General features: G+C 39.0%; 1 protein-coding gene across 1 annotated transcript in view; it reads right to left on the bottom strand.

Moving 5' to 3' along the window:
• The window catches only part of C3H8orf34 (chromosome 3 C8orf34 homolog), a 401548-nt gene extending 397703 nt beyond the window's left edge, over nt 1-3845 (bottom strand). The window contains 4 exon segments of the mRNA XM_066264685.1: nt 3531-3610; nt 3613-3708; nt 3711-3800; nt 3803-3845. Of these exon segments, the coding sequence (XP_066120782.1) occupies nt 3531-3610; nt 3613-3708; nt 3711-3800; nt 3803-3845 (309 nt within the window).
• Between the last annotated feature and the right edge of the window lie 11609 nt (nt 3846-15454).

The following is a 15454-nucleotide window of genomic DNA, read 5'->3' as shown; positions in this document are numbered from 1 at the left end:
ATCTATAGTAAATAGGATCAAAGTGCTAATTTATTAAAGCAGTGTCAAGCATTCCTATATGATAAATTAATGCCCAGGCTTCCCTACCTGCCTGCCGTGAATAAGACAATAGACTACTCAAAGTGTTACATCTTACAAAAATATTAAATAGTGGGGGAATGTAAGTCATTAGTACCATTTCCACCTTATACCTTCATATTATTTGATTAAAATATCATTACCCAAGACTCTACTGCAATGACTTGTAGGCATGGTTTTATAATGTCTCAAAATATCTTAAATAGTATTTAAAGGTAGCATAAACTTATACTACTAAACCTGAAAACAAGATTCATTTGCCCTGGCCGGTTGCCTTGGCTCAGTGGTAGAGTGTTGGCCTGGCGTGCAGGAGTCCCGGGTTCAATTCCCGGCCCCGGGCACACAGGAGAAGCACCCATCTGCTTCTCCACCCCTCCCCCTCTCCTTCCTCTCTGTCTCTCTCTTCCCTTCCGGCAGCCAAGGCTCCATTGGAGCAAAGTTGGCTGAGGATGGCTCTGTGGCCTCTGCCTCAGGTGCTAGAATGGCTCTGGTTGCAACAGAGCAGTGCCCCAGATGGGTGGAGCATTGCCCCCTGGTGGGCCTGCTGGGTGGATCCTGGTCAGGCGCATGTGGGAGCCTGTCTGTCTGCCTCCCCGTTTCTGACTTCAGAAAAATACACACACACATACACACACACAGAAAAGATTCATTTAAAAATAGCTTTTGAAACACCATAATGTGTGCATCACTTTATAAGGTTCTCAAATAATAAAATGTTGGAAATAAAAAAAACTGAGTAAAAAATAAACTAAGTAACAACTAAGTAAAAAAAAATGTACAGGTAAAAACAGGAAACAAGTATTCTCATAATGGTGTAGATTACCTTTGTTATTGTTTTAAGTAACATTCACTGCTTTCCTTAAAGTGCCTCACTCCAATAAATTCTTTTAAAACATTCCTAATTTACAAAATCTATAAAGAAGATAAAAGGTCAGGTCTTGTATATTTTCAATATTAAAGTAAACCTGTGTCAGCAACTCCAGTACCTAAGCACACACACACACAAAATCACAACAAAGTACAGATAATAAAACTTGGAGATACCTAACCATTTCAATATGTGACTGTTAAAAGGAGATTTTAATTCATGTCACTGTTTCTTATATTGTGGCCCTGGAATTAAATACATAATAATCATTTGTGTGCCTCTTACTAAATTCAGATTCCTGGCTCCTCTCTGATTTCTTGAGTAGTCCTTATGAGAACTGTTAACCAAAGCGCTGGGAGCTTTGAGAAAAACAGTAGAACAACAATATCTGTTTTACACTAGTTTCCCTGGTTTTCTAACATAAGAAGGGACGGGCAACTACAAGCTAGTGAGATTATCCAATTTTGTGAAGTATGCATAATTCTACTCTCAAAACCAAGGTCTATAAAGATCAAACTTACTGCAGAAGGACCTGCTTTTGATAAAAGAAAACTCACCCATTTTCCCCTTTCAATTACTTAAAGTGCACATCAATCCTTAAAAATTAACTACTCATCACTGCATATGGGGGTATATATAATATGTCATCAAAGAAATCAATAAAATATAAAGCAGCATATTTTTCCCTTTTTATTAAATATATTGAGGTGACACTGGTTAATAAAATTATACAGGTTTAAGCAATAACCATACTGTTTTCTGTGTCCCCCCAAAATATAATTTTGTCATTCTTTTTTTAGTGAGAAAGTCTAATAATTTTATGAGAAAATTTTGACATCACTTAAAATTAATCAGTGCAGAACTAGCTGGTGAGCATCTTTTTAAAATCAGGACTTGATAAATATTAAGTTGAATTTATTTCCTAATATGCAGAAAGTTTGCATATATTCCAAACTCTTTTATCACTTGGAGAGACTCCCTGGAATTTTAAAATATGTTAAATGAATACAGCATCTATTAAAAATAATACACTTATTCTCCCTGGAAAATTGTATTTTATATCTAAGAGAGTAAAAACACTCTAAATATATTTATTTTCTGTTTCTTTTGATGCAATTAATACACTGTGTCACCAAAGGCTATGCTTCTGCTTTGTAAAAATATATATAAATACGGCATTGCTTATATAGCAATGCCAATTATTTCACTAAAGGTAAAGAAAAGAATTGTGGTAGTTCCAGCAATTCTGTTTTGCTTTTCTATATGGATTTCTTTTGCTAACACTTTTAGCAGAAACAAGAATCAAGGCATACACTGTAGGATGTTATGACTCTACACAACAGTGAGTTTCTGTAGAAACTATAGTTGTGTCTTTAAAGACAGTTCAGCACTAAAGTTGGGCAAGAAAACTTAAGAGATCAAGCAGTCTTGGTTACTTCAAATCTGTCCTCACCAGAAAAAAATACCTATTTGATCTCATGCCCTTGTCCCCCTCTTCCTTTTTGTGTTGGGGCATTAGTTCTCATTACTGTTTTCTCTGCACTTCTCACTCTTCTGGGTCCTAGCAAGGCTACTCCATTCTTGGTATCTGTTCCTCCTGCTGCCTTGCAACCTCACTCAGAGGCTGGCGATATGTAACCTCCACCCCACCCCCGCCCCCCAAGAATGGCCAGAACTGCTTTCTGGGAGGAGGAATAAGGAGGGTAACTGGACCCTTCAACGTCCTTCGCAGCCCGCAGGTGCCCAGCTGGGCAGCTGGACCTGGAGGAGAGGAGACCATGAGCGTCCCTCCCCGCACCGCCTCGGGATTTCGCCCAGCGCCCTGGCAACCGGTGGGACACTTGGCCCGTGCTGGGGTTTCGTCTCCCATCCTCATTTTCTCCAGTCCTCCTGCTCTTCATTTCTCCTACTGTATTTTTGTCAGCAATTCTTTTTGACACGATAACACAACACAGAGCTATGTCTCCCCATAAATATGTGTGTGTGTTTTCAGAACCTTTTGACGCCCCTTTTCTCCCCTTATCCAGGTAGGGTCTACAATACAAAGGACTCTCCTTCCATCCAGAGACCAATGTCAATGTCTCCGTTTGATAATTTCATTAAACGTGCCCGCACCTACCAAAACCCACTCAGGACCAGTTCCGCTTTCTCCCTGTTAACCATGTTCTTTCCCACTGCTAAGCATTTCCTCCACCTTTTTGGGTTCTACCAATGCTCACATTTTTAAAAAGCCCAATATGCAAAACAGTGTGAATTCCAGAGAGAGAAAGAAAGAGAGAGAGAGAGAGAGAGCCGTCTCAGTCTGTCAGGGTCCTGGGCGTGTGGCTTCGAGGTGCTGGACAGTCGGACGGCTCAAACTTCCCCTTCCAGGCTGGGGCTGGGCCCCGCCGAGCTCACCTGTCTGCGCCCAGGTGAGCAGGGAAGTGCCCACCGACTGTGTTCCCGAACACCTGGCCCTTTCAGGCAACGCCAGTGACCTGGAGCCACAGGGGCGCCCCCCCCCCTGCGCGTTTCTTCTCTCTCTCTCCTTCCCCCCGGAGTTTTCTGCTTTTGTGTGGGCACCCCTTCCTCCACGGTGCCTTACCTCAAACAGGGGACCGATCTTGTTCTTCTCCAGGTAAGCCTGGATCCGGGATTGCTGGTACGACGCCATGGAGAGCCACCAGGGGCCGCGCAGAGTGCGGGCAGAACGCGCCTCCACTGGGGGCCCACCCGCCTTCTCCCCGGACTGGGGCCGGGACAGGAGCTCGTGAGCCTGGGATCCCGGCGTGGCGGGCTCGGAGCCGACCGTGGGCGTGAGCTGCAGTCCGCGGAGCCGCGACCGCGTGGGGCGCCGAGAGCCGGAAACCCGGCACCGCGCCGCCAACTCAGACAACTCGGAACCGTGGGGGGAACTCATTCATCGCGCTCTCCAGCTGCGCCGCCTCCACGGCTCTCCGCAGCGCGGGCGCGGCGCGGGGGAATCGGAGCAGAGGAGTCGCTCTCCTCTGGGCGGCAGCAGCCAGGAGCCCAGGGCGGGAGGCTAGCCGGGAGCTACTGCTCTGCCCCGAGCGGCATCTGGGGGGCGCCCTAGGCCAGACAGGGGCCGTGGGGCTCCACTCTCCACGAGTGTGTGTGTTTGTGTGCAGAATGCGTGTGCCCCTCTCCCAGGTCACTGCAACAAACAACCCGGGTTTCTCCTTAGCCTGTGCTCGCCCTGCCAGCCGCTCCCTAGCGACAAGCGCTGCTCAAAAAGCCAATGGTGAAGGGGCTTCTTTCAAAGTGCGTATAAATCTGGTGCTTGTTGGCTACTCTTTGGCAGCTGCAAATTCAGTTCTCAAAGGGGTCGTCCCCACCACACCATCAGGGAATCTTTTCACCGTCTCCTGCTTTGCCTACACTGGTTCAAGGTCCGAGAAGGGTAGAGTTGTGAGAAGGTGCGTGGGTCTGGGGGTTTGCCGCGACAGTGAAGTTGCTTTTCTTTTAGAACATCTGGGCGGGGCGACTGCGGGCTGAGAAGCCAGCACAGAAGTCCCAAAGGTTGGGAGCAACTCTTCAGCTTCTGACAGAAGAGATGAAAGCCAGCCAGGCAGCCAGCCCTCCCTTCCAAGTTTGCCTCCCTAATCCCCATATAATTATGTCTATGTCTAATTATACAGCTATACCTCAGATGCTACCCTATTCCACTTAATGATGTTCCTCTAGCTACTACATGAACTCCTCAAATTTAGCCAATACCTTTCTCATCATGGAGAGATTTTTCAAGGTGAAGATCTGCAAATATAAAGCTTTCACAGAGTTCTCTTTCTCATGAATAAAACCACTGAGGCTTCCAAAGACGATTTCCCTGGCTCCTAACCTTGACATGCTACTAAAATAAAATGATTTATATTAGTAAATATAAGATTTAGAATAAAGGGAATAATTGTTCTTGAAGGAGACTGCTACCATATAGATTTTTTGTTTTTCACTGTGTTCTGGAGGTCTGTAATTCATAATTTCTTCATAGATATCAGTGTTTTTTCATCTGTATTTCAAATGATATACTTAAGTGAAAATGGGCAATAGTTAAGAATGGAATATTCCAAAAAGTATTATTAATTCCATTTAAATAATTCAGATAAGAAATCTGCCAGGATAACTAAAAGGTTAACTATCACTGATGCCCTGAAATGGACATGATGTGGAGTGGGAAGATGCCCAAGTTATTTCTTTGACAATCAAACTCAGTGATCTGCCCAGGGAGAATTAGAGGGAATAGTAGTGAGGTGCCCAGGGTTGTCACATGTTCTCCATTGTGGAGCAAGAGGAAACACGTATAGTTTTTAAACATGTTCAGGACAAATTAAATATACAGAGTAAATATAAACTTTTTTTTGTTTTGTTTTGTTTTTTATTTTTTATTTTTGCTATAAGGCATGGTCTATAGCAGCGGTTCTCAACCTGTGAGAACAGGTTGAGAACTGCTGGTGTATAGCCATCTATGACCCAGGTGAAAAGTCAAGTACTTTTGATTTGAAATCAAGGGCTGGCATCCTCTAAGTAGGAGACATTAGCAAGAATTTTTTTTAAATGAGTTAATTAACATACTTATTAAGTCCTCACCATTCTCAAAGCACTGCACCTTGAATAGAAACGACAAAGCTTCACTGACAAAATCCTTATTTAGTAAAGGGAGAATCATGAACATAGATGCATTTATGTAATATGTTAATATACTAACTATCCCAAAATTACATTTTTTAAATCCAGGAAATATTTCATAAGTTTTTCAAGGCCTACCTCATGTACCAACTCCTCCATAAAGCATTTCTTGGTTCTTTCCACTTACTCCCAACCTTGACTTCACTACTACAATAAATATTTATTGCACAGCCTCTCCATGGCAGACATTACGTTAGGACTAAAGATGCAAAGGTGAAAGGCCTTGTCTTTCTTCTCAGGCATTCAGTCTTGTTCAGGCAATTGGCACAGACACAAATTATGACATTAGAATGCAATATGCTAATACAGGAGATATACAAAACATACTGTGCACATACTGGTGATAGAAAATTATCTGTGCCACGATCATCAGGGAATGGTCTGTAAAGGGGATGGTGGTTGAGCAACATGTTGAACGAAGAGTAAAATGTTTTAAGTTTTCCGATAGAATCGGTGGAGTGAGAATGGGGATAATAGTTTAGGCTTTGGCATAAAAAAAAATGGTATGTGCAAAATACCATACCATTTTGTGTCACAGAGACACAAAACAGACTGGTGCTTAGAGGCACATGGTATTTATGGAGGAAGACTGGCATGTGAGGTTAAAAAATCTAAGCAGAGTGCAGCTCATTAAAGGTCTTAAATGCCTTAAGAATCACAGACTTTCATATTCTGGGCAATGAGAAATGACTGAAGAGTTTTGACAGAGGGTTATACATAGTCAGTTTTTAAAAGATTGCTTTTGTTATAATATTTATGTTAGATTGAAGAAGAAGAATATAGAGATAACAAAACCAGTTTGGGATACAGAACCCATAAACAAACCTTGAAGGCTAGCCTTAGGAGTGGGGATGTAGGTAGAGAGAATGCCATGTATTCAAAAAATATTTGAAGATTAATTTGATTATAGGTAGGATGAAGTTGGAAGAGAGAATCAAAGATGACCCTCTGATTTCTGCAGTGAAACAAAGAGATTATAAATTATTTGCCCAAGTTACTCAATAATAATTGATAAGACCCGGCTTGATTCAGGTTTTCTAACTCCAAAGTTGAGCTACTTTAATTCTCTACCCTGTATCCTAAAAATTAGTCAAGAATTTAGTTTGTAGGTATCAGCGTCCCTTAATGGGAAGGGCTGTCTCATGACCTGGCACATAACAGGCACTCAATAAATTGCATTTGGATGAATTAATTACATTTTAGTAGATTAATTCAATCCAACTATGTTCTTTCAGGTTAAATTTTGTTTCCAATACATGGCATTTATATTGTCCCATTTAATTAACACATGCATATCTTGGTCCCTCTTTTAAATGGCAAACTCTCTCAAATCATGAACTGTATCTTAATAATATTCTTATACTTTATAGTATGTAACAATACATTTTCATACAGTAGAGTCTTCCTAATTCTATCTTTAATTTAATTAATATCCTATTGCTGTACATTTTAAGAATTTACTTTAGTCCCTTTAAAATAATATGAAAAGTAACCATTGTCTTAGGTTGAGTTTGACTATTTTCACACACAATATGGTACCTTTATAATCCTTTCCTCTCTCCCTCCCCTCCCCCTTTGGTTTAATGACAACATGAAAAGGCCATTTTTGCTGAGCCTGTTTTGAGCTCATTGTGTTATAGGACTGCCTGTCAGCATAATTTACAAATATACAGAGTCCGATCTATAGAATGTACAAAAGCCCTTGCCTAACTTTATTTGTAAGACACCTTGCACAGCTCCTTACACAAATGATTTTTGATGAGAGAAGAGAACAATGGTGTGGCCAGTTGACCTAATTAGGAAGCATTAACAATGTAATTCTTTGGAATTAATTAAATATTGAAATCAGAGAGCAAAGAAGTTCTTTACAGGTTCCATGAATTAGGCTACTAGCCCAAACATATTTGTCTCCTTCCTGTGTCTCTTTCACCTTGCCTCTTTATATCAAACAGAGACAAATATCTTCCCAAAGGACTCTATGTATCATCAAGATGTTTGAGCTATAAGTTGGAAAGGCTGCATCAGAGACAGAAATAAAGGTGGCTCTGAAAAAGATAAAGCAGAGAAGTAGAGACATGAAATAGTCCTGAGTGAAAACTCCCCTAATGTAATTTGATTTCAAAGTCTGAAATGTCAGAAAATGAATGATAATTATGGTTTAAACCACATTAAACAATTAGGCAGTTGGATATTCTGTATATGGAAACTTTCAAACTATGTGTTTCAGGAAACAATTCAAAAGATACTTGGGTATTTTTAGGCTCTATTGCAAGAATGTTTATTATCATTTTACATATTGTAGTGAATTTCAGTTATAAAGATACTGATTCTAACATACTGTTAGAGTAGCATGAGGACTCATATCGGGTTAATATGCATGAAGGGCCACTCAGTCTCCTTTGAGTTTGATTCTCTCTTTTTAATAGCTCTTCAGGAAATTTTAGAAAGTTTTTTCTTGCTTACTCTTAAGTAGAGATTCAAGTCCAGCTAAAAGGGAGGGAGGCATTATTTGGGAGTCTATCAAGTATAATCATTGAGAACATGGACCTTGGAGTTCTAGTCCAGGATAGAATAGAGGTTTGGCCACTAGCTATGTGATCTTGATCAATCTATTCATCCTCTCTATTCTCATCTGTAAAGTGAAGACAAATAGCACTTAGCTCAAAAGTTCATCATGAGGATAACATGAGATAATGCAGGAAGCACTCAATACAGGGCCAGGCACACAATAAAGACTCAATAAAGGGCAATGCTAATACTGTCATTATTATCACCATACCATATAATTATTACCCCTCACTATCAATTCCTTGAGATTGAGATAACCCAAATGATGCTGCCAGCTTGTGAAATCCCAGCCTTCTCAAGTGACATGTCTCTTTTATTTCCACATTTAAATATTGTTTTAATATTTAATTTTTAATATGTGGTATGTTTATAAGCAATAATAGTCTGAAAGATTTTATGTCATTAACTTATGACATGTTTATTTGCATTACATTATGAATCACTTAAAGGAAATCTACAGAAATCAAACTGTATAGATAACTTTAATATTATCAATAATTTGTTAAACTGAATGTGCTTTTTGCTTATAATTTCCAAAATAATATTGTTAATTTTTCATCCCAGTAAGTCAAAGTCTTTGTTAAGAAGAAAAATAATTTAGCGAACAATGTCACAGAACACTGTAACATGATACTGGATTTATTGAAAAGAAGGATAAAATGAGAGGGACTAAGCAAACAAAAGATGACTTGGTAAAGAAAATCAGTTCTACTTGGTGTGCACCATGGGGAACCAGGCACTCTGCCTAAGACAGGAGGGGCTATTGCTCCAGTCCAGCTAGCATGGAATGAGTAACATGGGCCCTCTTTCTCAAACACGCATCTCTCTAAATGCCAGCTAATTCTAAGTCATGATGCAGCACCTCACAACAACCCAGCACTAAAGGTGAGAGGTACATTATAGAAGAATGAGTGAAACCTCCATTGCCCAGAGAGAATTTCAATTAAAAATAAAAAGAATGACAACTCTATAAAATCACTCTGGTTACTATAGTACCCCAAGTAGTCAGCAAATCCTCTCCTTTCAAAGTCACTGTTGGTCCATTTCTGAAAAATAATACCTATCTCCCAAACCTCAAATGTTTCTGATCCTTAGAGATAGAGAATTTTAAAAAAATGTTTTTAATTTATTCATTTTTAGAGAGAGTGGAGAGAGAGAAGGAGGAAGGAGCAGGAAGCATCAACTCCCACATGAGCCTTGACCAGGCAAGCCCGGAGTTTTGAACCAGCGACCTCAGCGTTCCAGGTCAATGCTTTATCCACTGCACCACTACAGGTCAGGCCCCAAGATAGAGAATTTTATGATGTCCAAATATAAGCTAAGCTTCCACACATGTCAGAGAATTACATTGACTTACATATCTGCCACAAAAGAGTCATGGTGAGGTTATAAGTAATAGCATCTAAGCTTGCTAACTTTGCTTGGGAAGATTAGGAAAATAAAAATTGAATGAATGAATGAATGAATGAATGAATAGGTGGGTACATGGTAGAATAAATGAATTAAAGACAGAATAAATGCCAGTAATTTATTAGGTAACTCTGAGGCATATAATAATCAGTTTCTCAATCATTTGTGTTTAAATCTTCTTTTTACATGCATAGTCAAGTGTAATATGTAGATTTTGTTCAGTAGAATCTTTTAAGTATGCACAAAGTATTTAAATATGTTTTAATAATATAATAACATTGATTTCCTTTATGCTTCTTGAGTCTATCCTCTTCAGTTTGCCACTTTTCTCACCTTTACTTTTCTTTCTCTTTTTAACAGAGGGTTATTCATCTTGCAGCCTGAGCCTGAAACATGAGTATGCAATTGTCAGTGCTCAGTGAAAACCAAATGACTAGACTTGATGACAAGTGTTTTCTGTTACATCTTTTTCTAACATGTATTTTAAGATCCCTTTGTTGGTAAATGCTTCCTCTTAATAGTCATATCTCTGCAATATGATTGCAAATTATTGTCACTGAACCCAAGATTTCATATGTGTTAGGATGGTTCTTCCTTACTCTCCGCATTCACAAAAACATGTTTTCTCATTTTTGTTTCATTAATAAGATGGATTATATCAAAAACTTGTCTTACTGTATAGCAGTGACAGTAAAAATATTTCACAATTTAAACAGGGAACAAGGAAATATGGTCAAACTTCTATATTTCACTAATACTTAATTTCAAAATAGTCTTCTTCCAATAAAAAATTAATGGGCAATAACAGAGTGGTACCTTATGAAATAAAATGTGCAAAACTAATAAATTATTCTACTACCTATTCTATCTGCTCTTTGTATTTGTTCAGTATTTGAGTTGCTATCTACATGTTGACGTGTTGTCTGACATTTTTATCTCTCTTAGATTGCAACTTTCTCAGAAGTTAAACTGGATTTGGTGTCAAACCTGAGATAGGATGGCAGGTCACCCATCATTATCACTCTGCCTTTTACAGATGAGGAAACCAAGCAAATTGCTGTTCTGTAACATACCATAGTAGTTGGTGATAAAACCTAAATCCAAATATGTCTGGCTGGCTCAGTGGTAGAGCATCAGCTTTGTGTGTGGATGTTCCAGGTTCAATTCCCAGTCAGGGGCACACACCCCTCCCCCTCCGCTTCTCTTTCTCTCTCTCTCTCTCTCTCTCTCTCTCTCTCTCTCTCTCTCATCACTCTCTTCCCCTCATACAGCATGGCTTGATTGGAGTCAGTTGGCCCTAGATGCTGAGAATGGCTCCATGACCTCCATCCACCTCAGGTGCTAAGAGCCTGGTTTAGAGCAACACCTCCAGATGGGCAGAGCATCACCCTCTAGTGGGCTTGCCAGGTGGATCCCTGTCAGGCGCATGTGGGAGTCTGTTTCTCCCTTTTCTCCTCTCACTGAATAAAAAAAAATCCAAATGTTTTATTTTAAAGTATATGTCCTTTCATTTTATCACACAAGACTAATTTCAATTGTATTTTTTGAATACCTATTAATACCTTAATCACTTCTATATTTTGTAATGTTTTTACTTTCAAAACTATTTCCATCTACAACAATATGCAATGATGTAATTTAATGAACAAGTAACACAACTGATTAATCACATATGTTTCAACAACAGGAAGGAGTATGTGTTTAAGTATTGTTATATAATTTGTTAGTATTTGTCACTATTTTTAGAATAAAAGAAGCAGTATAGAAGAATGTTTAAAAGTACAGGCAGCAGTTTTGGCACAGCAAAGAAAATCATCAACAAACCACGAGAAATCCCACTGACTGGGAGAAAATATTTGACAGTAAAACATACACCTGATAAGGGGTTAATATCCAAAATTTATAAAGAGCTCATACTACTCAATATCAAAAAACTCCAATTAAAAATGGGCAAAAGACTGAAAAGACACTTCTCCAAAGAAGATGTACAGATGGCTAATAAACATATGAAAAGATGCTCAATGTCACTAATCATTAAGGAGATGCAAATTAAAACCACAATGAGATATCACATCACACCTGTCAGAGGATTATCATCAATAAATCCACAAACAAATATCGGCAAGGGTGTGAGGAAAGGGAACACTGTTGGAGGGAATGCAGAATGGTACAGCCACCATGGAAAACAGTGTAAAGGATTCTCAAAGAAATTTAAAAATAGAACTGTCCTATGATTCAGCAATTCTACTTCTGGGTATATATCCAAACAAACCCAAATTGCTAATTTGAAAGAATATAGGCACCTTATGTTTATTACAGCATTATTTACAATAGCCAAGACATGTAAGCAACCCAAGTGCCCATCAAAAAATGTGTTGACAAAAAGTGTATTATATATATATACAATGGAATACTACTCAGCCATAAAAAAGAATGAAATCTCACCATCTGCAACAGCATGGAAGGTATTATGCTAAGTAAAATAAGTCAATTAGAGAAAGGACAATATCATATGATTTCACTTATATGTGTAATCAAGAACAAAATAAGCAAATACAATTGAAACAAACATATATACACAGATAGCAGACTGGTGGCTGCCAGAGGGGAGGAGGATTGGGGACTGGATGAAAGAGGTGAAGAGATGAAGATTTACAAACTGGATGAAGAACTACAGAATAGTCATGGGGATGGAAAGTACAGCATAGCGAATATTACTGTAATAACTAAGTATGGTGTCAGATGGGTATTGGACATAGTAAGGGTAACATTTGGAAAGGAAATTATTGTCTAACTAGCCGCCATGATCTGCACTTGAAACTACTACCAAATAGTACTAAATGTAAACTATAATTGAAAAAAAAATTTTTAATAAAAAATGTTTTAAACCATAATGAGATACCACTTATACCCACTAGGATGGCTATACTATAATAAAAATAAAGCATAGATAATAGTTTTGGCAAAGATGTGTAAAAATTGGAATCCTTATACACTGCTGGTGCACATAAGTAAAAGGGTGCAGCCAATTTGAAAAAGTCTGGTTGTTCTTCATAGTGTTAAATATCAGTTATCAGATTACTCAGCATTTCTACTACTAGGTATACACTAAAAAATAAATAAATAAAAAGACATGACTACAAAAAACAAATAGATGAATGTTCATAGCAGCAATATTCATAAAAGCCAAAAAGTGGAAATGATCCAAATATCCATTACTTGATGAAAAACTAATAATATGTGGCATGTCCATTTACTATGATTTGGTATTAAAAAGGAATATAGAGGGTACTGATACATGCTATAGCTAAATGAAAGAGACCACAAAATACCCCATATCGTATGCTGCCACTGATGTGATTCATCCACAGTAAGCAAATCTGTAAGAACAGAAAGTAGACTAGTGTGTTCTTGGAGCTGGTAGATGAACCGGAAGTAGGGGAGTGGCGCTGGGAAGGGTGAAACGTAGGGGCAGATATAGGGTGAGGAAATGGACAGGGACTGCTGATGGGGATCTTTAAGGGGTGATAAAAGTTCTAAAATGTATTATGCTGATGATTGCATAACTCTGTGAACATACTAAAAGCCATTCAGTTGTACACTTTAAAAGGTGAATTGTTTGGTATGTGAATTATATCTCAATGAACATGTTATTTTAGGAAATAACAATAATTGGTCAATTTTGTTGGTTCCAAGTCCTCTTAGACTTCTGTTTTTTGTTGTGACAGAGAAAAATATTGTTGTAAACACACACAGAGGTTTGAACAGATCCTAAACATGAGTTTTTATTTATTTGGTGAGCAGCATGATGGGACAGAAATGCTAGATCAAAAGCAGAAGAGAATTAAATGACTCTGCAAAAGCTGGCGAGTGTTTGCATCTGTATGGATTTGGGGAATGAGAGGCCTCTTGGGAGGCCTCTGAGAGGCAAAATTGGTGTGGAGATGCGGTCTTGAGTTGATTAGAGTTTTGGTGAAATAAATGAGAATGTGAGAATATTTTCTACTTGGGAAATACTCAATGAAACCACTTTGCATCTATTCCATCTTTCTTGCTATGCTGTGAGACTTATGCTGAGGGTCTGTCCACAGGGCACATGCTGGGCCAAAGAGAGGCTGACTCCATCTGCAATCTTGTTTTGCTTTCATTAGTGACAGAGATTAGTAGAAGTCCTTTTGCTTTCTTTCTTTCTTGGGGTGAAGAATTATAATTGTTAAGAATTCTTTCTGAGTCTCTGCACTTCAGCACTTCAGTTTGATGCTGCAAATACTCTGCAACTTGTCTTTATCACAAAAGTGAAGCTTTTGAGAATTTCCCTGATTATATGACTCCATAGTTCATTGATTTTCACACTCTCTCTAGATTCCATTATACAAATGGAGCACAATTCATTTATCCATCTTTCTCTTCCAAGTTTTTACTTAATGGAAAAAATGCTGCAATAAAATTCTCACTCACATCTGATTTTGGCCATAGCCTAGACTTTCCTCAGGGGAGGAACCTAGCAAAAGAATTGCTTGGTCATAAGAAAGCACAGATTCAGATTCATGAGACATTGCCACATGACAAATGTCCAAAGTGGTTGTGTAAGAGTATAGTCCTTCCCACAACTTTTAAAGAGTTCTCGTTGCCTGAATCCTCACTCACACTGAAGTTTCAGCACACAAAATGTGTGGGTCTCAGTCTCAACTCACCCTACACCAGCATTCAGTTCAGCCCCTGTGCTGTCACCCTGCAGACATAGTGTCAGCTCTGCAGTTCCTTGTCCTAGTTTTCAGTTCTTCTTCATTTATGGCCTAAGGCAATTTCCCTGCCTTTCTTAACAGTTCAGCCATGCATTTATAAGGCTGTTAGTTATAATTCATCGATCAGTTCTTGGTGTTTGTAGCTGGAGGGTTTTCAAGTTATCTGTACTGCCAGACCTATACACGCTTGATAGCTCTTTCAGCACCTGAGCAATCTTTAAGCATTTCCCAGGTGTTGGACACCATAAAGAAAATAAGTGTACCCTGGCTGGTTGGCTCAGTGATAGAGCATCGGCCCAGCATGTGGAAGTCCTAGCTTCAATTCCCAGTCAGGGCACACAGGAGAAGCACCCATCTGCATCTCCATCCTTCCCCCTCTTGCTTCTCTCTCTCTATTTCTTTCTTCCCCTCCTGCAGCCATGCTTCGATTGGAGTGAGCTGGCCGCAGGCACTGAGGATGGCTCCATGACCTCTGCCTCAGGTGCTAAGAAGAGCTCAGTCACTGAGCAACAAAGCAATACCGCAGATGGGCAGAGCATCGCCCCCTAGTCGGCTTGCCAGGTGGATCCTGGTCGGGGTGCATAGGGGAATCTGTCTCTGCCTCTCGTCCTCTCACTGAATTAAAAAAAAAAAAAGATGTAAAATCAAATTAGCAACTATAACGAGTTATTAAACATTTTTGCATTACTTACTAGTCACCATACTGCAACAGGCATAACAATTAATGATGGGGACTCTATAGCTTACCTAGTTTGAATCCCAACTCAGTTCCTTACTTGCTGTGTGACTTTGGGCGACTTACTTCATCTCTCTGGTACACAGCTGCTTCATCAATAAGATGAAGAAGTAAATAATAGACCCTACCCGATAGGATTTATATAAGGATCTAACGAATAACTCTTTATTAAAATGTTTAAAACTATATTTGACACACAATATGTACATGTAATCATGTGAGAAATAAAACATAATAATGACTATTAAACATTCACTTTTATATTTCCTGTGAATATTTTAATAATAATCCTTTTTTTCTTTTCTTTTTTCTTTTTTTGTATTTTTCTGAAGCTGGAAATGGGGAGACAGTCAGACAGACTCCCGC

Source organism: Saccopteryx bilineata, chromosome 3 (genome assembly GCF_036850765.1).
Source record: "Saccopteryx bilineata isolate mSacBil1 chromosome 3, mSacBil1_pri_phased_curated, whole genome shotgun sequence".
In the NCBI taxonomy this organism is placed as follows: Eukaryota; Metazoa; Chordata; class Mammalia; order Chiroptera; family Emballonuridae; genus Saccopteryx; species Saccopteryx bilineata.
Note: the sequence above shows the minus strand (reverse complement) of the source record. Positions and strands in the feature narration are given on the sequence as shown.